Source organism: Heterodontus francisci, chromosome 10 (genome assembly GCF_036365525.1).
Source record: "Heterodontus francisci isolate sHetFra1 chromosome 10, sHetFra1.hap1, whole genome shotgun sequence".
In the NCBI taxonomy this organism is placed as follows: domain Eukaryota; kingdom Metazoa; phylum Chordata; class Chondrichthyes; order Heterodontiformes; family Heterodontidae; genus Heterodontus; species Heterodontus francisci.
The window spans coordinates 70,221,200-70,247,245 of NC_090380.1; the positions used below are offsets into that span (position 1 = coordinate 70,221,200).

The window sequence follows — 26,046 nt, forward strand, 5'->3', positions numbered from 1 at the left end:
AATTTTATCTGCAGCGCCTGTGGAAGAGTCTGTCACTCTAGAATTGGCCTTTATAGCCATTCCAGGTGCTGCTTCACAAACCACTGACCACCTCCAAGCGCTTACCCATTGCCATTGTCTCTTGAGACAAGGAGGCCAAAGAAGAAGCACAGGTGAATATCCACACATTTCTGAGTAAACTTATGTTCATCTCTATAAGCTGCAGCACAACGAAGTGAAACTACAGGCCGGTTAGTTTAATACCAGCTGTAGGCAAGTTACTAGAATCTGTCATTAAAGTTAGAGTAACTGAACAATTAAACAAACATGAGTTGGTTGGAGAGAGCCAGAATGGCTTTGTTAAAGGTGAGTTCTATCTGACTAATCTAATTGATTTTTTTAAATAAAGAGGTCACTAATAAGATAGACAAGGGAGTATTCTAAGGATGTTATATATATGGACTTCCAGAAGGCCTTTAATAAACTTCGACACAAAGGATCCTTGACAAAAATTGACAGTGCATGGAATTGAGGTAGTCTTTTTTACTTGGGTTGGAAATTGGTTGGCAGTTAGGAGACTGTGTGTGGGAATAAAGGGATACTTAGACTGGCAGGATGAGAGGAGTGATATTCCCCAGGGAACTCTTCTGGGCCTCAACATTTCACCATATTTATTAATGACTTGGATGAATTAAGAGAGAGTTCACAGTTCCAAGTTCACAGATAACAGCAAATTAGAACAATAAATTGTGCAGATGGAGCAGGAAGTTGCAAAGGACACTAAACAGATTAAGTGAGTGGAAAAAACTATAACAGATGGAGTTTATTGTGGACAAATGTGAGTTCATCCACTTTGGACCAAAGAGAGATCAGTATTTTCTAAATAGTGAGAAATTAGGAACTCGAGCAGTGCAAAGAGATTTAGGAGTCCAAGTACACAAATCATTTAAAGGTAGTGGCCAAGTACAAAAAGCAATCCAAAAGCTGATGAAATGCAGCTCTTCATCTCAAAGAAGCTGGAATGCAAAAGGGGAGGAGCATATGCTACAGCTGTATACAGCCTTGGTCAGACTCCATCTGAAGTACTGCATTCAGTTTTGGGCATCGCATCTCAGGCAGCATATATGGGCCATAGAGGAAGAGCAGCACAGATTCACCAAAATTATACCAGGGCTTAAAGGGTTAAATAGAGGGAATTACATAAAGATGACTTGTATTCCCTGGAATGCAAGATTGAGGGATGACCTGATCAAAGTGTTTAAAAGGTTAAACCGATTTGATAGGATAGATTTTCTTTGGTTTTGGGGGGGGGGGGGGGGGGGTGCGCAGGGAAGGAAATCAAAACCATCGGAAATAGAAACTAGAGTAGGCCATTTGGCCCTTCAAGTCGGCTCCACCATTCAATAAGTTCATAGCTGATCCTCTACCTCAACTCCATCATCCTGCACTATCCCAATATACCCAAAAATCTATTGACCTCTATCCAAAATACACTCAACGACTGAGCAAACACAGCACTCTTTTATAGTGAACTCCAAAAATTCACAATCCTCTGAGTGAAGAAATTCCCCTTCATCTCAGTCCTAAATGGCCGACCTCTTATTCTGAGATGGTAACCCCGTGTTCTAAACTCCCCAGCCAGGGGAACATTTTCTCAGCATCTGCCTTGTCAAGTCCCTTGAGAATTTTATATGTTTCAAATCAGATCATCTCTCATTCTTCTAAACCTCTATTCAATCTCTCCTCATTAGAACTCTTATGAATGGTAATTGACCTGAAATGTTAGCATCTGTGGAGAGAGAAACAGAGTTTTCAGACCTGCTGAGTATTTCCAGCACTTTTTGTTTTCACTTCAGATTTCCAGCATCTGCAGTATTTTGTTTTTATTTGTCAAACACGATTTATTTCATAAACCTGCGTTGACGCAGTTTAACTATATTATGATTTCAAAGTGCCCTGTTACCATGTCCCTACAAACATTTTCTAGCATTTTGCCTACTACTGATGTTGAGCTAACCAGCGTATAGTTCCCCGCTTTCTCTTTTCTTAAATAGCACGATTATGTTTGCTGGCTTCCAATCCTTAGGAACTGTTCCAGAATCTAAGGATTTCTGGAATTTCATAGCCATTGCTATCGCTGCAGATCTTTTAAAAACCTGGGATGCCGGTCATTAGGTTCAAAGAATTTGTCGCCACTTGTCGAACTTCTCCAGTACTATGTCTTTATTTATACTGATTTCTCAATCTAGCTCAATCCTTGGTTCCCCATTATTTCTAGAATGCTCTTTGTGTCTTATACCATTCTCTTTTCTCCTTCCATATCAACTTCTTGGTCCTCCTTTGTTGAATTCTAAAATCCTCCCAATCCTCAGGCTAATTACTCCTTTTTGCAACGTTATAAGCCTCTCCTTTTCCTATTTACAATTTACATAAATGACTTGGATGAAGGGACCGAAGATATAGTTGCTAAATTTGCAGATGACACAAAAATAGGTAGGAAAGTAAGTTGTGAAGAGGATATAGGAGGCTACAAAGGGATATAGATAGGTTAAGTGAGTGGGCAAAGATCTGGCAAATGGAGTATAATAAGGGAAAATGTGAAATTGTCCATTTTGGTAGGAAGAATAAAAAAGCAGCATATTATCTAAATGGTGAGAGATTGCAGAGCTCTGAGATGCAGAGGGATCTGGGTGTCCTCGTGCATGAATTGCAAAAGTATGCAGGTTCAGCAATTAATTAGGAAAGCTAATAGAATGTTATCGTTTATTGCAAGGGGAACTGAATACAAAGTAGGGAGGTTATGCTTCAGTTATACAGGGTATTGGTAAGACCACATCTGGAGTACTGTGTACAATATTTATGGACGGCTTGTCTTATGAGGAAAGGTTGGACAGGCTAGGCTTGTATCCGCTGGAGTTTAGAAGAGCAAGAGGCGATTTGATTGAAACATACAAGATCCTGAGGGGTCATGGCAGGGTGGATGAGGAAAGGATGTTCTCCCTTGTGGGAGAATCTAGAACTAGGGGTCACTATTTAAAGATAAGGGGTCGTCCATTTAAGACAGAGATGAGGAGAAATTTTTTCTCTCAGAGGGTCGTGAATCTTTGGAATTCTCTTCATCAAAAGGCAGTGGAAGTAGAGTCTTTGAATATTTTTAAGCAGAGGTAGATAGATTCTTGATAAGCAAGGGCATGATAGGTTTTCAGGGGTAGGCGGGAATGTGGAGTCGAGATTACAATCAGATCAGCCATGATCTTATGGCGGAGCAGGCTCAAGGGGCCGAGTGGCCTACTCCTGCTCCTAATTCGTTTGTTTGTATGTCCTTTGATCTAATACTACCTTTAACTCCTCTTGCTAGCCGCAGCTGGACGATTTTGTCTGTGGGGTTTTTGTACCTTAAAAGGAATGCATATTTGCTACAAATTCTGTATTAATTATTTGAAGGCTAGACATTATTTATCTACCATCATATCTTTTAACATAATTTCCCAATCTACCGGAGTTAACTCGCCCCCCATACCTATGTTGTTTGCTTTGTTTAGATTGAAGACCCTAGTTCTGGACTAAACTAAATCACTTTCAAGCTCAATATAAAATTCTATCATATTATGGCCACTCTTCCCTAGCGGCCTTTTTATTACAAGGTTATTAATTAACTTTTTCTCATTGCACAATACCAGATCCAAAATAGCCAGTTCCATAGTTGGTTTCTCGACATACTGATCTAGAAAACTATCTTATATACATTCTCTTCTCTACATTATTACTGCAAATCAAGGTTTCCCAGTCGGTATGAAGATTGAAATGCCCCATGATTACTGTATTACCCTTATTATATGCACCTCTAATTTCCTGATTTATACTCTGCCTGACACCACAACTCCTATTAGGGGACCTATAGGCAACTCCCATTAATACTTTCATCCCCTGCTGTTTCAAAGTTTCACCCAAACTGAATCTATTTCTTGATTTTCTGAGATAAGATCCTTTCTCTCTACTGTCTTTATCCCATTCTTTATCAAGGTTACCTGTCCTCCTTTGCCATGCCTAGCTCGTCTGAAAATTAAGTATCCTGCACTATTTAGTTCCCAGCCTTGAGCAAACATAATCTCAAAATTAGAACCAGATCATTGAGGAGAGAAAATGAAGCATTGTTTTCCACACAAATCGTTGTAGAAATCTGGAATTACCCCCAAAATGCTGAGGATGCTGGGACAATTGGAGCTTTTAAGACTGAGTTTCATAGATTTTTGTTGGGTAGGGATACCAAGAGATATGGAGCTAAGGTGGGTAAATGGAGTTGAAGTACACATCAGCCATGACCTAATTGAATGTAGGCATGAGGGACTGAATGGCATCCTTCGTATTCCTAAAAAAAAAAGAGATCCCAAATGCAGAGAAAGTCTGATCTATGATCTGGCCTCACATAAGTTGGCTACGTCTGTCAGTAAGCTGACACACCGGTGTTAAATCTACTTTACATGAACTCCAGACAATAGCATTATGTCTGCTGCTACTAAAGCTTTGTGAATTCTTGTATGCTACATATGAATCATTCTTACTGCCAAAAAGTCTCCCTCCAAGATCTCGACCCATGTATCTTTGAAGCCCTTTTGAAGAAAGTAATTCTCAAGACGAGAAAGGTTTTTGGCTGCAGTTTTCAACCCACAATTTGATAGCTATTCTATTTTTGCATAGCTGTCAAATAGCACTCTCAGCATAGAGTGTGTACTCTACTTGTTAGGGCCCCTGCTCAGGGATACAAGCTAACAATCCCACTGCCTTGTGGGAGTCTCGGGAAAGACTAAGGCTAAGGGAGTAACCCCTAAGAAAATCTGGAGCGGAACCCCCAAGGCATCTTTGGCATGTTTCCGGCAGTTCCTGCAGCCAAACTGGTGCCAAACGTCATGTTCTGCACTCCTTGATTTCAATAGCATTGAAATTTCCTTATCTGGAGTATTCTCATTACTGGCAACTTTAACTGCCATTATCAGGAGTGGCTAGGAAGCAACAACAAAACAAAACCTATAGAGACATGTTGTACCCAAACAGAAAATGCTGGAAATACTCAGCCGGTCAAGCAACATCTGTGGAGAGGTGGAGAACAAAACAGAGTTAACGTTTCCAGTCTGTAACCTTTCATCAGAACTGGCAAAAGTTAGAAATGTAATAGGTTTTGAGCAAATGAAAGCGAGGGGGGGGGGCGCAGGGTGGAAGAGGGGAAGGAGAACAAAAGGGAAGGTCTGTGATAGGGTGGAGAGCAGGAGAGAATAAATGACAAAAGGTTTCATGGTACAAAGCCAAAGGGAGTGGTAATAGGACAAGTAAAGAAGCAAAAAGATGTGTCTGGATGAAATGTAAATGGCAGGACTGCAGTCATCTGAACACAAAGCAAAGGGATTAAGAATTAAGAAAGAAACAGGGGGGTTGTGGGGAAGAGAAACAAACCAGCAAAATAAAATACAAGAAAAAAATGGGAGCAGAGGTTATGATGCAAAATTACTGAACTCAATGTTGGGTTCAGAAGGCTGTAAAGTGCTTAGTCCAAAGATAAGGTGCTGTTCCTTGAGCTTCATTGGAACACTGTAGCAGCCCAAGTACAGAAAGGTCAGAGTGGGAGCAAGGTGGAGAATTGAAATGACAAGTGGCAGAAAGCTCGGGGTCATACTTGTGGACTGAATGGAGGTGTTCCACAAAGCGGTCACCCTGTTTGCATTTAGTCTCCCCCTTATAGAAGATACCACATTGTAAGCAGCGAATATAGTATACTAAATTGAAACAAGTACAAGTAAATCACTTTCACTTGAAAGAAGTGTTTGGCGCCCTGGATGGTGAGAGGAGGAGGTCAAAAGACAGGTGTTGCATCTCCTGCGCTTGCATGAAACAGTGCCATAGGAAAGTGGGGAGGCGTTGGGTGTGACTGAAGAGTGAACTGCAGTGTTGCAGACGGAATGGTCCCTTCAGAATGCTGAAAGAAGAGGGGAAGAATTTTTTTTTGTTTTCAGGTGGTCAAGATAAGAATTACTTTTGATAAAAGCATACGTGCTACTCCACATAGCTACTTTGCAGATAGTCTCGAGGGAAATTATTTGCATGTTGACCCAAGAAATACTTACATGAGTGGAATAAAGTCCTAAATTTCCTTCGGCAAATACAGCCATGTGCCTCTGCCCCCCCCCCCTCCCCCATTTAAGCATATGACTTATGATTTTTTTTTTTTAAAAGAGACACAAGCTGCTTTAAGTTGTTTACAAGTGCTCCATGCTGGGAAGTTAAATAGTTTTGGTTACATAAAAACATAGAAAGATTTATGGCACGGAAGGAGGCCATTTGGCCCATCATGTCCGTGCTGGCTGGAAAGTAATTATCCACTCTAATCTCACCTTTCAGCTCTTGGTCCATAGCCTTGTAGGTTACAGCACTTCAAGTGCATATCTAAGAATCTTTTAAATGTGATAATGGTTTCTGCTTCTACCACCCTTTCAGGCACTGAGTTCCAGATCCTCACCATCCTCTGCATGAAACATTCCTCTTCAACTTCCCTCGAGTAAGCTGCTTACTCCTCACTCTCAAGAAAGTAAGCAATTGAATGCTCCTCTTCCATCTTACAGGAATAACTCTCATCAATCTGATTTCTTTCATTTAAGGTTGCCAGCTCAATTTGGCTCTCATCTTCATGCACTGATTTTTTAAAAAAAATTCGTGCTTAGCACTATTGCAATACATTATTCACACTTCTTCAGATCAGCAAGCTAGGAATTGCACCCTTTGCCTTACAGTGTAATGCAGGCTGCATGAAATTTCATGTCTTGCTGGAACAGCAATAAAGGACATAAAAGAATGGGCTGATTAGATTTCTAATCATAAACTTTCCTCTGCTTATAGGAACAGGAGTAGGCCATTTAGCACCTCGAGCCTGCTCCGCCATTCAACGAGATCATTGCTGATCTGTAACCTAACTCCATATATCCCTCCTTTGCCTCATTTCCCTTAAATACCTTCGGAAAACAAAATCTATCAACCTCAGTTTTAAAATTAATTGATCTAGCATCAATTGCTGTTTGCAGAAATGTGTTCCAAACATCTACCATCCTGTGTGTGGAGCATTTTCTAATTTCATTCCTGCAAGGTCTGACTCTAATTTTTTTGACTATGCTCCCTAGTCCTCCCCAACCGGCAGTAATAGTTTCTCTCTAGCTACCCGATCTTTTTCCTTTAATATCTTGAAAACTTCATTCAAATCATCCTTAACCTTCTAAATTCCAGGGAATACAACCCTAGTTTGTGAGATCTCGCCTTGTAATTTAACCCTTGGAATCCAAGTATCATTCTGGTAAATCTACATTGCACTCCCTCCAAAGCCAAAACATCCTACTTAAGGTGCTGTGCCGGAAATTGCTCAGAGTACTCGAGGTGCGGTCTAAAGTCGGCTTTGTATAGCTGAAATATGACTTTCATCTCTTGTATTCTAGCCCTCTAGATTTAAAGGCCATTAGCCTTTTTGATTATTTTTGTACCTGTTCATGACATTTCAATGATTGATGTACCTGGACCCCCAAGTCTGTTTGGACCTCCACTGTTTCTAACTTTTCATCTTTAGAAAATTCCCTGTTCAATACTTTTTAGGTCCAAAGTGGATGACCATATATTTCCTACATTGAAATTCAATTTGCCACAGATTTTTCCATTCACTTAATCTATCAATATTGCATTGTAATTTTAGGCTTCTCTTTACATTGCTTACAAATGTCTCCTATCTTTGTGTTATTGGCAAATTTGGATATGGGGATTTCTATCCCATCATCATCTAAGTCGATAATAAATACACAGTGAATAGTAAAGGCCCCAACACAGATCCTGAAGAGACACCACTTGTCACATCCTGCCAATTAGAGTACTTGCCCATTATCCCTACTCTCTGTCTCCTCCCACTTATCCAATTTCCTAACCAGGTCAAAAATTTGCCTTCAATTCCATGGGCTTCAATTTTAGCTAATAGTCTTTTATGAGGGACTTTATCAAATGCCTTCTGAAAGTCGATATAAATAACATCCAAAAACATTCCCCGATCCACTACTTTAAACATAGAAACATAGAAAATAGGAGCAGGAGTAGGTCATTCGGCCCTACAAGCCTGCTCCGCTATTCATTATGATCATGGCTGATCATCCAACTCAGTAACCTGTTCCTGCTTTCCACCCATATACCTTTGATTCCTTTCGCCCCAAGAGCTATACCCAACTCCTTCTTGAAAACATACAATGTTTTGGCCTCAAATGCTTTCTGTGGTAGCGAATTCCACAGGTTCACCACTCTCTGGGTGAAGTAATTTCTCCTCATTTCAGTCCTGAAAGGTTTACCCCGTATCCTTAGACTATGACCCCGGTGCTGGACTCCCCCACCATCGTGAACATCCTTCCTGCATCTACCCTGTCAAGTCCAGTTAGAATTTTATACATTTCTATGAGATCTCCCCTCACTCTTCTGAACTCCAGCGAATGTAATCCTAACCAACTCAATCTCTCCTCATACGTCAGTTCTGCCATCCCAGGAATCAGTCTGGTAAACCTTCGCTGCACTCCCTCTATAGCAAGAACATCCTTCCTCAGATAAGGAAACCAAAATCACACACAATATTCCAGGTGTGGCCTCACCAAGGCCCTGTATAATTGCAACAAGACACCCTGCTCCTGTACTCAAACCCTCTCGCTATGAAGACCAATATACCATTTGCCTTAAATAAAAACAAGAAATGCTGGAACCACTCAGCAGGTCTGGCTGCATCTGTGGAAAGAGAAGCAGAGTTAATGTTCCGGGTCAGTGACCCTTCTTCGGAACTAGGTTCTTTCCACAGATGATGCCAGACCTGCTGAGTGGTTCCAGCATTTCTTGTTTTTATTTCAGATTTCCAGCATCCGCAGTATTTTGCTTTTATTATACCATTTGCCTTTGTTACCACCCGTTGCATCTGCATGCTTACCTTCAACGACTTGTGTACGAGAACACCCAGGTCTCGTTGCATATCCCCCTCTCTCAGTTTATAGCCGTTCAGATAATAATCTGCCTTCCTGTTTTTGCTACCAAAGTGGATAACCTCACATTTATCCACATTATACTGCATCTACCATGCATTTGCCCACTCACTCAACTTGTCCAAATCACCCTGAAGCCTCTCTGCATCCTCCTCACCAACTCACCCTCCCACCGACAGTTTTGTGTCATCTGCAAATTTGGAGATATTACATTTAGTTCCCTCATCTAAATCATTAATATATATTGTGAATAGCTGGGGTCCTAGCACCCAAACCTGCAGTACCCCACTAGTCACTGCCTGCCATTCGGAAAAAGACCCGTTTATTCCTACTTTTTGTTTCCTGTCTGCCAAACAATTTTCTATCCATCGGAATACACTACCCCCAATCCCATGCGCTTTAATTTTACACACTAATCTCTTATGTGGGACTTTGTCGAAAGCCTTCTGAAAGTCCAAATAAACCACATCCACTAGCTGTCCCTCATCAACGTTACTAGTTATATCTTTGAAGAATTCTAGTCAATTTGTCAAGCATGATTTCCCTTTCGTAAATCCATGCTGACTCTGTCCGATTCTACCACTGTTCTCTAAGTGCTCTGCTATAAAATGTTTGATAATAGACTCTAGAATTTTCCCCACTACTGATATCAGGCTGACTGGTCTATAATTCCCTGTTTTCTCTCTACCTCCCTTTTTAAATAGTGGGATTACATTGGCATTACATTACATCCAATCTGTAGGAACTGTTCCAGAGTCTACAGAATCTTGGAAGATGACTACCAATGCAACCACTATTTCTAGGGCCACTTCCTTAAGTACTCTGGGATGTAGATGATCAGGCCCTGGGGATTTATCGGCCTTCAATCCAATCAATTTCCCCTACACCATTTCTCTACTCATACTGATTTCCTTCAGTTCCTCCCTCTCACTAAACCCTGTGTTCCCCAACATTTCTAGTATGATATTTGTGTCCTCCTTTGTGAAGACAGAACCAAAGTATGCATTTAGTTGGTCAGCCATTTCTTTGTTCCCCATAATAAATTCTCATTCGCATCTTCATAAGTTTAATCAGGCTCGTCAGACATGACCTCCCCTTTATGAATCCATGCTGGCTCTCTCTGATCAGCTGAAAATTTCCAAGGTGCTCAGCTATCCTATCCTTAATTATAAACTCTAGTAATTTCCCAACAACAACTGTTAGGCTAACTGGTTTGTAATTCCCTGGTTTTCCTCTCTCACCACATGAGCAGTTTTCAATCTAAAGGAAGAGTTCCTGAGTCAAGAGAACTTTGGAAGATTACAGTTACTGCATCTGCAATGTTCTCACTCATTCCTTTTAAAACCCGGAATGGAAACCATCTGGTCCTGGAGATATGCCACTCTTTAGTGCCATTATTTTCTTCATTACTGTTGTTTTGTTTACATTAATTTTGGGTGAGATCCTGTCCCTGATTCAATATTAGTGGCCTTAGGATGTCCGGCATGGCGACCTCTTCCTCAACTGTAAACACTGCACTAAGCAATTATTAAAAATGTTGGCCATTTCCTTATTTTCATTGTCAATATCACCATTATCAGTTGTCATGAGGCCCACATTGCTCCTGACCACCCTATTTTTCCCCTCATATAATTGCAAAAATTGTGTGCACTGATTTTAATATCCCTTGCATACTTTTCATACTCTCTTTTTCTAGCTTGTCCTGTTTTGTTACTCTTTGCTGTTCTTTCTATCTTTCCTATTTGCCAAGATCCGTGCTACTTTTTGCATTTTTGTATGCTTTATCTTTTAGTTTTATGTTGTCTCTTATCTGTTTAGTCGTCCATGGCTTTTGTTTTTAATCCAGTAGAGCTCTTGCCCTTTAGGTGGTATAAACTGATTCTGTAACAATTCATTTTTGAACAACCTGCAATTATTTTCTGTCATTCTATCCATTAACAGATTTGTCCAGTTTACTGTTGATAGTCTCTGTCTCGTCGCATTGAAGTCAGCCTTACCTAAATCTAGAATCTTTGTAGCTTTTTCACATATCCCCCTTTCAAACATTGATTTTTTTTGTCAAAAGTCTTGCATTTAAATTGGGCTTTAACAAAAAATATACAGCCAAATAGGACAAGTCTTGGTACAGGCAAAAACAACACCAGAAAATGCTTGGAAAATTCAGCAGATCAGGCAGCATCTGTGAAGAGAGAAACAAAGTTAATGTTTCAATTTGATCACCTTTTGTCAGAATGAGAAAAGGTTGGAGATGTAACAGATCTTAAGCAAGTACAGAGGCAGAGAAAGGGGGGGGGGGGTGGTGATGGGAAGTGGGGAAAGAACATAAAAGGAATGTCTGTGATCGGGTGGAAGTCAGGAAAGATTAAATGACAAAAGGGATGAAGGTACAAAGCAAAAGGAGATCACAACGTCTGCACCCATTTTTTCTGATGGCAACTGTTGGTGATGATGCTGCTATTCCCATTTATACATCCTATAGACCCATCTTGTATCTTTACTTGTTCCACTATCTTCATCTTTTGCCTTGCACCATCATCGCTTGTGTCATTTAGGCTCTGCTGCCTTCCACCCTATCACAGACTTTTCCCTTCTGTTCTCCCTCCCCCTTTCCCTGCATCTGTACTTGTTTAAAACGTGTTCCATCGCTAACCTCTTCCAGTTCTGAGAGAAGGGTCATCAATCTGAAACATTGGGCTGGATTTTACCAGCCCCCCGACATCAGGGGTCGTGGCAAGGTAGCCTGGAAAATACTTCCGGGAGAGGCCCGCCACGGGCCTCGACGCCGGGAAGGCCCCGCCCCATTTTACCAGTGGTGGCGAGGCCTTGTGGCAGCCTCCCACCACTCGACGAAGGAACCTTAAATAGTCAAATAAATGTTAATGAATGAATAATCACTTATCTTGTCCCAATGGCCGATATTCTGGCTGGATGCCAGAGTTCCTGTGCCTTCAGATCTCCGTTTGGAGATCCAAGGCATAACACTGGCGGGGAGGGGGGAGGAGTAAAGCTTTCAGGGCGGGAGTGGGGAAAACTGTTCCTATTGATTGTGGGGATGGTAGGAAGGCGTTGATGATCAAAGTTTATGAAGTTTGGGGGGGAAAGTTTGGGATCGCGAAATGTTTTTTGGGGGGGAGCGAGGGGGCAGTTTACATATTGATTACTCATAGGGGGTGAGAGAGGGGATTCAAAGTGCAATTAAAAGTTTAATTTTATTTTTTTGGAGAGCAGGACTTTCAAAAAATTTAAATCTCACTGAAGGGCTAGAAGCCCTTTAAAAACGGCGCCGGCGCCTGCATGATGACACCGAATGCCATTGCCGGGGATGGTGTGTCCAACCCCTCTACATCATTGGGGGCAGTCGTTCCGCCCTCCCCCTCCACATTAATGAGCCCACATGAGAAATATCGTGGCGGCTCCACGGCGCATATCTTGTGCGTGCACCGCAGCAAGCTTTGAAAATTCAGCCGGTAAACTGTTTCTTTCTCCTTGGATGCTGCCTGACCTGAAGAGAATTTTCGCATTTTCTGTTCTTATTTCAGATTTCCATCATCTGAAGTATTTTACATTTGTCTTGGTAGGGGCAGGATTGAGATTGGCACTGGAAATTGAATTACACTAGAAAAGGATGGACACAGTCCGCCCATGGCAACATAATAGAAGAAACATGGGGTGACAACTGAAAGTTCAACCATCAATCTCCTGGGTACAATTAAGAAACAATATTAGGCAAATAGGAAGAATGCCCCATTCACGGGTTGTAAAGCAAGATTTGCGATAGTTCGACTACCAATATGTACAATTCATTAATTTTCTTAGTGTGACGAAGACCAACAAAAAGCCTCGAGTGAAAGTTCACAGAAACAAACATTCAGGCTGATAAGGTTCCACTATACATGCTTCCACAATGTTATCTCTTACAAAGATGGATGGTAATGATGAGATGATGAGTCAGAGAGAGAGTATGTGAACAGAGGTTTTGAAAATACATTAAAAGTATTGAAGATATTTATGGGGAGGGTGTGGGGAACACAGTAGCTCGAGGAAAACCAGCAAGGCAGGGACACAGAGTTTCTGCTGAATTTAATAGCAAGACCTCAGTAGAAGCTTTTTCTTGTTTCCTGTCCAGCTGCCAACCAGCCAAATTGACAGGCTTGCCAGCTGTCAGGGTGGGGGAACCAACGGCAGGAGGGAACCCTGGGCAGGTCGCAGATCGGGGCAGGGAGGGGCACACAGAGGAGGTCATAAATCATGACAGGGGCTATAGAGAGGCAATATTTGGCAAAAGTGAGGACGAAGGCTTCCTCCACTGACCTCCTCCTGCCAATCATAGCTTGGGGTGGAGGAGGGGGGTGGAGGTGCTGATAATTATATCCAAGCTTTTTAAAAATTTTTAAATTGAGAAACCTAGGTGTCGACTAAGAACAGCAGTACACGATACCACCAAGGCTGAAAACAGTAGGTAAACAAATCAAGAACTCACAGGTTAGTTGTAAGCTTTTAACACCCAGTATTTCTTGGAAGCAAGCAGTATTACTGCAACTAATTCTTGGAACTTCGTCTAAGCTGGCCATTTTTTAAATTCATTCACGGGATGTGGGCATCACTGGTAAGGAGCATTTATTGCATATCCCTAATTGCCCTGGAGAAGGTGGTCATGAGCCACCTACTTGAACTGCTACAGCTTGTGTGGTATAAGTACACCCACAGTGCTGTCGGGGACAGAATCCCAGGATTTTGACCCAGTGAACAGTAAAGGAGTGGTGATATATTTTGAAGTCAGGATGGTGAGTGATTTAGAGGGGAACTTGCTGTTCCCATGCGTCTGTTGCCCTTGTTCTTCTAGGTGGTAGAGGTTATGGACTTGGAAGTGCTGTTGAACGAGCCTTGGTGAGTTGCTGCAGTGCATCTTGTAGATGGTACACACTGCTGCCACTGTGCTTCAGTGGTGGAGAGAGTGAATGTTTAAGGTGGTGGATGAGGTGCTAATCAAATAGCCTGTTTCATCCTGGGTGATGTCGAGCTTCTTGAGTGTTGCTGCAGCTGCACTCATCCAGGCCAGTGGGGAGTATCCCATCACACCCCTGACTTGTGCCTTGTAGATGGTGGATAGGCTTTGGGGAGTCAGGAGTTAAGTTACTTGCTGCCGAATTCCCAGCCGCTGACCTACTCCTGTAGTCACAGTATTTATGTGGCTGGTCCAGTTCTTCTTCTTTGGCCTCTTTGTCTCGGGAGACAATGGGTAAGCGCCTGGAGGTGGTCAGTGGTTTGTGCAGCAGCGCCTGGAGTGACTATAAAGGCCAATACTAGAGTGACAGACTCTTCCAAAGGTGTTGCAGAAAAAATTGGTTGTCAGGGCTGTTACACAGTTGGCTGAATGTGTGTGGCTGGTCCAGTTAAGTCAATGGTAATCCCCCAGGATGTTGATGGCAGGTGATCCAGCAATGGTAATGTCGTTGAGTGTCAAAGGGAGATAGTTAGTTTCTCTCTTGCTGGAGATGGTCATTGACTGGCATTTGCATGGCACAAATGTTAGTTGCCACATCAGCCCAAGCCTGAATGGTATCCAGGTCCTACTGCTCCATCGTTGAATGCATTTAAGGCTGTAATGGACAGGTTTTTGGTCTCTCAAGCGATATGGGAGCGAGCAGGAAAGTGGAGTTGAAGCTCAAAATCAGCTATCTTCCTATTCAATGGCGAAGCAGGCTCGACTGGCCATTTGGTTTACTCCTGCTCCTACCTCTTATGTTCTTATGCATGATGGCACTGACTGCTTCTTTATCTGAAGAGTTACAAATGGTACTGAACACCATCAGCGAGCACCCCCACTTCTGACCTTATGATGGAGGGAAAGTCATCGATGAAGCAGCTGAAGATGGTTGGGCCTATGAAACTGCCCTAAGGCGATGTCCTGGGGCCAAGATGATTGGCCTCAAACAAGCACAACCATCTTCTTTTGCACCAGGTATGACTCCTGATTGCCATGGACATCAAATTTACTATGGCTCTTTGAAGTGGTTTACTGAATGAGCTGTCGAGGTGGGGTGGCAGAGGTACATACTGATACTGATCAAGGAAGTTTAGTTTAGTTTAGAGATACAGCACTTAAACAGGCCCTTCGGCCCACCGAGTCTGTGCCGACCATCAACCACCCATTTATACTAATCCTACACTAATTCCATATTCCTACCACACCCCACCTGTCCCTATATTTCCCTACCACCTACCTATACTAGGGGCAATTTATAATGGCCAATTAACCTATCAACCAGCAAGTCTTTGGCATGTGGGAGGAAACCGGAGCACCCGGAGGAAACCCACGCAGACACAGGGAGAACTTGCAAACTCCACACAGGCAGTACCCAGAATTGAACCTGGGTCGCTGGAGCTGTGAGGCTGCGGTGCTAACCACTGCGCCACTGTGCTGCCCAGGTAGCTGCTGCATTAACGGGTTGAGTCAGGCAATATGTGGCAGTGTGGAGCAGCTCTGCCCATACATAGTTTGTAGCTGATAGCACCCTTTTTGGTTACCATGATGATGGCAGAGACATCCTGCCAGATTGAAAAACAGCACAAAGGAAAAGGAGAGTAGCAGGGTCATTTGAGACCTTAGGAGGTGGTCGTCCTTGCCCTTTTGCGAGTTGCCCCAGGCGAAGGTCCCATGCTCAGGGTTATGAGTCACGGCCAACGGCAGAACCAGCAAATTTTCAGTGGTGATAGTGGAAGAGCTAGAACCTCGAGGGACAACGGCTGCTTACAGGCGGAGGATCCTTCGAGAACAGGATTGGTGTTTCCTTTAAAGCACACGAGGAAGGCAATCGAAACCAACTGATGTACTTTTCCTCAAGTCATATTGCTCATTTCTCATGGAAGTTCAAAAATGGGAGGCTCTTACAAGCAACTCAAGAGAAAAGCACAGGACAGTGAGGCCTGGAGAAATGAGCAGAGGACCTGCTCTTGGGAAAATCACCACTACTCCTTGATCTCACACATGGTCAAATGCTGCCGTGATGTCAAGGGCTGTAGGTGGTAACCAGCAGGAGGAGTCCTTGCCGATGGTTGACCTGATGCTATGAGACATCATGGGATCTGGAGTCAATGTTGAGCGTCCCAAGGTCACTCCTCCCAACTGTATACTACTGTGCTGCCACTTCTGGTTGGTCTGTCTTGCCACTGGGACAGGACATATCCAGAGATGTTGATGGAGTCGCATCGAATATTGGCTGTAAGGTATGATTTCGTGAGTATGACTATGTCAGGCTGTTGCTTGGCTAGTCTGTGGGACCGCTCTCTCAATTTTAGCACAAGTCCTCAGATATTAGGGAGGAGGACCTGCAGGGTTAACTGCGTACCTTTGTTGTTTCAGATGCTTAGGTCGATGCTAGGTGGTCTGTTCCATAATATTTTTATTTCACTTTTCCATAGTAGTTTGATACATGAGTGGCTTGCTAGGTCATTTCAGAGAGCAATTAAGAATCAAGCATGTTTCTGTGGGTCTGGAGTCAAATGTAGGCCAGGCTGGATAAGGACAGCAGATTTCCTTTCCTAAAGGACATTAGCGAATCAGATGGGTTTTTATGACAATTGTTATGACACGATCACTCAAGACAAAGCCCCCCAATCAAAAGATATGATTCTGATTGCGGTGGGGGCAACGCACCATCAATTCAGTCCCGTCACTCCACAGATCGCCGAACATATCACTTTAAACTTTCAAAATTAAAGAAAACCACTGCCGAATTGAACCATCTATTAACTCCCAAATGAGGTGAACCGAACCAGGTGTCATTAGATCAACAAATTAACGGTTTATTAGAAAAACTAAATTCTTAAACACGACTAAGATAAAAACAGCATTTAAAATAGAAAAAATTAGTATCCGTGCAGATTTACACCTCCCAATGAGCAATCCTGATTAAAGTCCACACGCAATCTTTCAAGGTCCGACGAGGAAAGGAAAACAGTCCGACATGCAAAGCTTACAACTTCTCTTTCTTCCAGCGATGACCACAGCAGATAAACAACTCGCAACCACTTTCAATAGAATCCATCTGGCTTTAGAATTTTGAGGAATAAACGATAGTCACAGTTGAAATCATTTTCCTTCAGCTTAAATTAACTCTCTGTTCAGTTCATGCTGGCCCAGCTGACTGCGTCTGTTAGAACAGTCTGTCTCAAATAAAAAGCCAGTTTAAAAGTCAATCGCAACATTGTATATCAATCCTCAATCTCAGAGTGGCTGTATCCAAGGCAACCAGGTTGCACCTTCTGAAGCTGGTTGGTTCCCTCTCTGTATGGTTGTATCCAATGGCAACCAAAATGCACCTTCTCGGTAACTCCTGAGGCTTGCTTGTTCTTAAAGCAGTACTGATCCTCTGCTGTCTTAAAGACACACAGCATATTCCCCCCCACCCCACAAAATACAGTATCAGGACACAATCCAGTGGTTTCAATATCACCATTACTGACACTAGCTTTTTGCTAGAGCTGTGCTACCAGCTTGAAGCCTCTGGATCTCATTATACCAGATCTAACTCTTGCTTTGAGTTCAAAGACCGTTCTTGTAAATTATTCTGAGTACCACACATCTGAAAAACATGTGTTCCATGGCGAATTAGGATGGACCATGAAACTTGTTAGCAAAATTAAAGCAACAGAGGCCACATGGATACAAAATTGGCCAAAAGGCAGAAAGCAAAAAGTAGTGGTGAACACCTGTTTTTCCAGACTGGAGGCAGGTATAAAGTGATGTTCGCCAGAGGTCAGTATTAGGACCACTGCTCTTTCTGATATATATTAACAACCTGAAGTTGGGTACAGAGGACATAATTTCAACGTTTGGATATAACAAGAAACTCGAAAATGTAGCAACCGAGGAAGATATCAAACTTTAGGAGGCCATGATGGATTGGGAAACGTTACTTAATAGGATGACGGTGGATAGGCAATGGCAAACATTTAAAGAGCGCATGGATGAACTGCAACAATTGTTTATCCTGTCTGGCACAGAAGTAAAACGGGAAAGGTAGTCAAACCATGGCTTACAAGGGAAATTACAGATAGCATTAGATCCAAGGAAGAGGCATATAAATTTGCCAGGAAAAACAACAGATCTGAGGATTGGGAGCAGTTTAGAATTCAGCAAAGGAGGACCAAGGGATTGATTAAGAAGGGGAAAATAGAGTACGAGAGCAAGCTTGCGGGGAACATAAAAACTGATTGTAAAGGTTTCTATAGATATGTGAAGAGAAAAAGATTGGTGAAGACAAATGTAGGTCCCCTACAGTCAGAAACAGGGGAATGTATTATGGGGAATAAAGAAATGGCTGACCAACTAAATGCATACTTTGGTTCTGTCTTCACAAAGGAGGACACAAATATACCAGAAATGTTGGGGAACACAGGGCTTAGTGAGAGAGGGGAACTGAAAGAAATCAGTATTCATAGAGAAATGGTGTTGGGGAAATTGATGGGATTGAAGGCCAATAAATCCCCAGGGCCTGATGGTATGCCTCCCAGAGTACTTACGGAAGTGGCCCTAGAAATAGTGGATGCATTGGTGGTCATCTTCCAAGATTCTATAGACTCTGCAACAGTTCCTACAGATTGGAGGGTAGCTAATGTAACCCCACTATTTAAAAAGGGAGGTAGAGAGAAAACAGGGAATTATAGACCAGTCAGCCTGACGTTGGTAGTGGGGAAAAGTCTACAGTCCATTATCAAAGATTTTATAGCAGAGCACTTAGAGGACAGTGGTAGAATCGGGCAGAGTCAGCATGGATTTACGAAAGGGAAATCATGCTTGACAAATCGACTAGAATTCTTCAAAGATGTAACTAGTAGAGTTGATGAGGGGGAGCCAGTGGATGTGGTTTATTTGGACTTTCAGAAGACTTTCGACAAAGTCCCACATAAGAGATTAGTGTGTAAAATTAAAGCACATGGGATTGGGGGTAGTGTATTGCGATGGGTAGAAAATTGGTTGGCAGACAGGAAACAAAGAGTAGGAATAAATGGGTCTTTTTCCAAATGGCAGGCAGTGACTAGTAGGGTACCGTAGGGATTGGTGCTAGGACCCCAGCTATTCACAATATATATCAATGATTTAGATGAGGGAACAAAATGTAATATCTCCAAATTTGCAGATGACACAAACCTGGGTGGGAGGGTGAGTTGTGAGGAGGATGCAGAGGCTACAGGGTGATTTGGACAAGTTGAGTGAGTGGGCTAAAGCATGGCAGATGCAGTATAATCTGGATAAATGTGAGGTTATCCACTTGGTAGCAAAAACAGGAAGGCAGATTATCTGAACGGCTATAAACTGAGAGAGGGGAATATGCATCAGCCGCTGAAGGTAAGCATGCAGGTGTAACAGGTAAAAAAGGGAAATGGTATGTTGGCCTTCATAGCGAGAGCAGGGGTGTCTTGCTGCAATTATACAGGGCCTTGGTGAGGCCACACCTGGAATATTGTGTGCAGTTTTGGTTTCCTTATCTGAGGAAGGATGTTCTTGCTATAGAGGGAGTGCAGCGAAGGTTTACCAGACTGATTCCTGGGATGGCAGAACTGACGTATGAGGAGAGATTGAGTTGGTTAGGATTATATTCGCTGGAGTTCAGAAGAGTGAGGGGAGATCTCATAGAAACTTATAAAATTCTAACACGGCTTGACAAGGTAGATGCAGGAAGGATGTTCCTGATGGTGGGGGAGTCCAGAACCAGGGGTCATAGTCTAAGGATACGGGGTAAACCTTTCAGGACTGAGATGAGGAGAAATTTCTTCAGCCAGAGAGTGGTGAGTCTGTGGAATTCACTACCACAGAAAGCAGTTGATGCCAAAACATTATATGTTTTCAAGAAGGAGTTAGATATAGCTCTTGGGTCTAAAGGGATCAAAGGGCATGGGGCGAAAGCGGGAACAGGCTACTGAGTTGGATGATCAGCCCTGATCATAATGAATGGCGGAGCAGGCTCGAAGGGCCGAATGGTCTACTCCTGCTCCTATTTTCTATGTTTCTAGGACATGGACTACTGAAATGAGCAGACACATTGCAGATGACATTTAACACATTAGTGTGAAATGATACATTCGAGTACGAAGATTAAAGAGAGGCAATATGAACTAAATAGTACAATTCTGAATGGGGTGCAGGAAGAGAGAGACCAGTGGATGCATATACACAAATCCTTGAGGGTGGCATAACATGTTGAGAAGGAGTTAGAAAAGCTTATGACTTTATTTAACGAGGAAGAGAGTACAAAAGCAATGAAGTGATCCTAAACCTTTAAACTACCAGTTAGGCCTCAGCTGGATTAGCTTGTTCAATTCTGGGCATCAAACATAAGGAAAGATGTCAAGGCCTTTGACAGATTGCAGTACAGATTTACTAGAACTGGTTCTGATAAAAGGTCACAGACCTGAAACGTTAACTCTGTTTCTCTCTCCACCTGTCCTGCTGTGTTTTTCCAGCATTTTCTGTTTTTACTAGAATGGTACTAAGGACGAGGGACTTCAGTTACTGGAGAAGATGGAGTTGTTCTCCTTGGAGCAGAGAAGAGGAGGACAATTGTTAGGAGTGTTCAAAATCATGAATGGTTTTTAATAACCAGGGAGACAATAGCAGTGTGTACCATCTACAAGATGCACTGCAGCAGCAACTCGCCAAGGCTCCATCGGCAGCACTTTCCAAACCCGCGACCTCTAACAACTAGAAAGACAAAGGCAGCAGACACATTGGAACACCACCACCTGCAAGTTCCCCATCCTGACTTGGAACTATATTGCCGTCCCTTCATTGTCGCTGGGTCAAAATCCTGGAACTCCCTCACCAACGGCACTGTGGGTGTACTTATACCACATGGACTGCAGCAGTTCAAGAAAGCGGCTCACCACCACCTTCTCAAGGGCAATTAGGGATGGGCAATAAATGCTGGCCAAGCCAGCGATGCTCATATTCCAAGAATGAATTTTTTAAAACGGTTTCCAGTAGGAGAAGCGTTGTTTACTAGAGGACACAGATTTACAGTGAAAAAGAAAGAATCAGAGGAAAAAAATTATGCAGCAAGTTATGATGATCTAGATTGTGAATTAGACAGTTCTACCAAATGAATTAGACAGTTCTACCAAAGAGCTGGCACAGGCTCAATGGGCCGAATGACCTCCTTCTGTGCTGTAACATTTTATGATTCTAATGGCTATTGTTTCCTCTATCTAAATCTCATAAATGGTTTGTCTTGTAAGCGAAAGGATCAGCAGACTGCCCAGGGCTACTCTCCTGGTGTTTTGAATCTGCAGCAGCCGCTTACTTCAGTATGCAATAACTGCATTTCTCCTAACATAAAAACATTTTTCACTATTCACTAAAACTAGCTCACCTGCTGTCCTTTTCTCCCCCGTTCTATGTCTTATTCTTATTAATTTTACCCTTTTCTTGTCAATGGAACCTTCATAAACCTTTACTAACTGAAAATATTTTACTGACTAGTTTTTGTTTCCTTCCTCCTGACTCCCACTGGAAAGACATACTTAAGCAGTTTTTCTATTAATTTTCAGGAGAATAAATTGCCCAATCAGAAATATCAACAAAAGGCAAGTAATTTTATGTGCACATTTTTGGACTCAGCTCAACTACAAGATAAAGTAAAACTTATGCTCAACCCTTATATGACTAAGCCAGTATTTCTTAAAGGATTTAAAGAGGCGCATTCATACTTAGAGCCTTTAAGGACTATTCACTAAATATACGTGTCTAGGAAAACTGTACAGTCTCTTGCTTACATCTGAATTATACTGTTAAACGTGGCAAGGATCAAAGATCCAGCTCAGTGCAATTTTCTTTTAACCTGCCCCCAATCCCTTACAATTAAAAAAACTTACTCGAGCTGCAGTTACAGCACATTCAGAACCATGTGCATTATTGCTGATGTTGTCAATCCCATAAAGTGCCCGGACATTGGCTTCACTTTCTTTCCTTTTTGAATCCGGAGATCCAATTAGCTTCTTCCAAGCAGATATAGCCTCATCTCCCAAAATTTCCAGTGCAACAGCAGGACCACAGGTTAAATACTGAAGAAGATCACTGAAATAAAGTAAGGAAATCCCATTATTCTGCATTCACATTCTCACAGTATAGTTATGTGTATCCAATTTAGTTTCAACAAAATAATCATTTAATGACAGCTTCAATATTCATTACAGAGGACACCGTATGCATTCTTATCAACTTCATGGAAAATTTTGGTGCTCTTCTTCCATTCTGACTGACGAAATGTATATGTACTACTTCATGACAAGTCCTAAGAATTTATTAAAATGTAAATTATATTTCTGTAAATTATGAATTCAAACAAACTGAATTTAAACAGCATATTTATAATATTTTATTCAATCACAATCATGCATTACAATGTCACTGCAAAATCACAGAATAATTGATGATAGATGTTGTTTAATTTATTTCTTTGCTTCCTTCCTGAATGCTGCCTTTTTCTGGCAATGATAATAATCCAGGAACTAGTCCCTTAAAGAAACATTTTGCTTGGCGTTCTGTGTAGAAGTCAATTGCCGCTCTCCCTCCAGAGATTGCTAATAAATAAATAATACAGGATACCCTTGGGCAATGTTGGCCACCTTCAGCTATAACTCAATTGAATCATGTCACTTAGCAAAAACTTTACTACAGTAAAATATTCCAAGCCGCTTCACAGGAGCATTATCAGACAAAATGTGACATCAAGCCACATAAGGAGATAGCAACATATGTGACAAGAGGCTTGGTCAAAGAGGAAGGTTTTAGAAAAAGACTGGCATTTATAAAACGTCTTTCATGACCACAGGTTGTCTCAAAGCACTTTACCGCCAATAAAGTACTTATGAAGTGGAGTCACTCTTGTAATGGTTAATCAATATAGAAGCAGGTTTCGTCTCCAAATAAAATCCTGATTCATGTCTTAATCATTTTAAAGCAGGAAATTAGTTCATGTTTGATTACCTGACAAGTGACTGAATATATGTAAAATGACTGCTTTCAGGATTTTTTAAAAATTTACTAACGTATTACCAGTGAACAAAAATATATGGGATGATAAGAATGTGAGACTTTGCACAGAATAGCGTTCTTGATGAGTAGGAGTTTCCATACCATTATGGAAAGATGGTAAGGGGTGTGGGTGATTCCCACTGTTCACCTCCCAACTGACCACAATCGTCTTTTGCTTAAAATGATGAGCTAGCCCGAGTGTTTTTTAGGGTCAAATAAACAGACAAATGACAGGTTTTCTCGTAGGTTAAACAAAAGATAACTTTTGTTTTTACATGTTTCCCGAAATGGTCACAACCTCACTCATGCACACATTCACTCTCACATGCCTACACAGGGATAGATAGAGAGGAAAAGGGTAAGAGGTTTAAAGTGAGGTAGGTGTTTGTGGTTCACAATAAACCTGTTGAATCTTCGAAGGAGGACAGTCTCTTTTAAAGGTGCAGGCCTGGGTGTTTATATTCTTGAACTTGTTGAGATGTTGCAGATTTCTGGTGGTTAAGACTTCAGACTGGAGGAGATGGTCACTTTACATTCTCTGCTGCAGCAAGGTGAAGAGTAGAATTAGTAGCAGGGCTCCTTCCTTGCCTGGCTGGACTTCTTTCCACAGCCACTGGCTAGACTGCTTTCTATGATGTTGTTTGATCTCTTCTCTCTGTCCAGAGGGCCGCCTTTTAAGATCTAAATCCATCACATTAGCATTTCTGTTAGTTGACACATGGTCTTCTTCCCTGGTGTGACCACACCTTGGACCAGGATGTGGAATCCATGGTTACCTACTGATGTCTGGAGGAGTAGCATTCTTTTCGGATGTGGCTACTTCACACCTTCTTTGTCTCAGTAAAGTCCATTCAATTCAGTCTTTTGATGGTTTCACACGTCTTAGTCTGGAATGTGTCCTTTTGAGACACTGAGGCAGTTTTTGAATACACAGGCCAGGTCATCTGACCTTCAGCAGCATTTTTAAACACATTGATTTTTCCTTTGAAAAAGTGCACAATTTCAAAGAGTCCACACTGAATAAAGTTCGTATCTTAAAAGTTAGAAATATGATGTGTCTTTACTGGGCATGACAATACAGTGGAACTGGAGATCTAGCGAGGAGAATATTCTTCAACAAAATAACACAGAAGATTAATGAAAGTAATGCAGTTGATGTGTATGATAAAGTACCGCATAACAGACTCAAAAACAAAATTGAAGGTCTTGTGATTAAATGGGCAGTAACACCATGGATAAGAAATTGGTCAAGAGACAGACAGTAGAGGTCAATGGCTGTTTATCAGACTGGGGAGAAGTCTACAGTGGCGTTCCCCCAGAAGTCATCATTAGAACCACCACTCTTTTTGATATGTAATGATAACCTGGACTGGAATATTTAGGGCACAATTTAAAATTTGTAAATGACATAGAACTTGGAAATGTAGTAAACAATAAGGACAGTAACAGACTCGAGGAGATCATAAAAAGAGTGACTGAATGGGTAGACACATGGCAGATGCAATTTAACACAGAGATGTGAAGTGAAGCATTTTGGTAGGAAGACTAAGGACAGGCAATATAAATCAAATGGTACAAATTTTGAAGGGGGTGCAAGAACAGAAAATTCTAGGGGGTTCACATACACAAACCTTCGAAGGTGGGAGGACAGGTTGAGAAGGCTGTTAAAAAAGCATACAGAATCTTTGGCTTTATAAGAGAGAGAGAGAGAGTGCTGACCTTTATAAAACACTGGTTAGGCCTCAGTTGAGTATTATGTCGAATTGAGGGCATTACAACTGAATAGGGATGTCAAGGCCTCGAAGATGCTGAGGAGAGTTACTAGATTGATTCTTAGGATGAGAGGATTGTCCTCTGAGGTGAGATGAAATTGATTTGGCCTATATTCCCTAGCGTTTAGAAGAATGAGGGTCATGCTTATTTGCAAAGTGGGTTGGACCAGATTTCTGATTGGTCTCCTTGGAGGACAAGCCACACCCAAAGTTTGCCTGGAGTCTGTAATTTAATTCCTGCCTGCTGTACAGTAATTAAATATTCACTACAATGTGTAATTTGATCTAGTCATTGTCAGACAGGCAAGCTGCTTCAGAGCTCACAGTGCTGCTATGATTGAACAGTATGAGGAAGGTGCAAATCATGTGAACAGTGATATGGTACAAGATGGAGCTGTAGTTAGCTTTGTGAAAATCCTCTGTTAGCTAGTGTTCTGCAATTGTAATTATAGTTGCCATTGGCTGGTAAAATAAAAGACTTTATACCTTAATTAGTGGGTTTTTTTAACTCTGGAGTTTTATCTTTCTTTTCCTGCTGGGAGTGATATAAATTCTTTAATTCAGAACGAAGGGACCAAGGTCAAGGCTATAATCTCAAGACAGAACCATTCATTACAATAGGAAATAGAAAACAAGAAATCCAAATACTTGACAGCCTTCATATATATGTACTTGAAGAGGACCAATTTGCTGCATTATGGGGAAAAAGCTGGGGTGTGGGACTAAACTGGACAGCTCTTTCAAAGAGCTGGCACACGTGTGACAGCCAAAAGGCCTCCTGCTGTGCTGCAATATTCTATGATTCACCATACACGTAGTCCTGTGTTGTAACTTCACTAGTTTGGCACTTCATTTGCAGGTACACCTGGTGCTGCTCTAGCATGCTCTTCCATACTCCTCATTACTCCAGGTAAAGGCCAGCTCGGGTCTGCAAACGAATCCCCGACCCGAGCCCAACAGAACCACATCCGACCTGAGCCTGACCCAGCCAGAGTCCTTTCATTTTTTCCCGCGCCCAACTCAACCATACTTCCATTTTTCACTTTGTTACTTATCTGCACAAGCTTAAAAAAAATTGTAACTAAACAACCTTTCTAGTCCAAAAAGTACATTAACATTGCAGCCACTTACCGGAGGTGGTGATAGAGTGCGTCTGGCCCGGCCCGACGTGAGCCTGAACGCAGGACCCGGAAGTGCGACCTGACCCGAACCCGACACATGTGGTCAG

General features: G+C 42.0%; 1 protein-coding gene across 5 annotated transcripts in view; it reads right to left on the reverse strand.

The window, feature by feature from the left end:
- Positions 1 to 26,046, reverse strand: part of nme7 (NME/NM23 family member 7) — a 321,021-nt gene that overhangs the window by 195,554 nt on the left and 99,421 nt on the right. For all 5 annotated transcript variants that reach the window (XM_068040700.1, XM_068040699.1, XM_068040698.1 and 2 more), the window contains exon 5: positions 21,885 to 22,086. In XM_068040700.1, the coding sequence (XP_067896801.1) occupies positions 21,885 to 22,086 (202 nt within the window). The remainder of the gene's footprint in view (positions 1 to 21,884; positions 22,087 to 26,046) is intronic.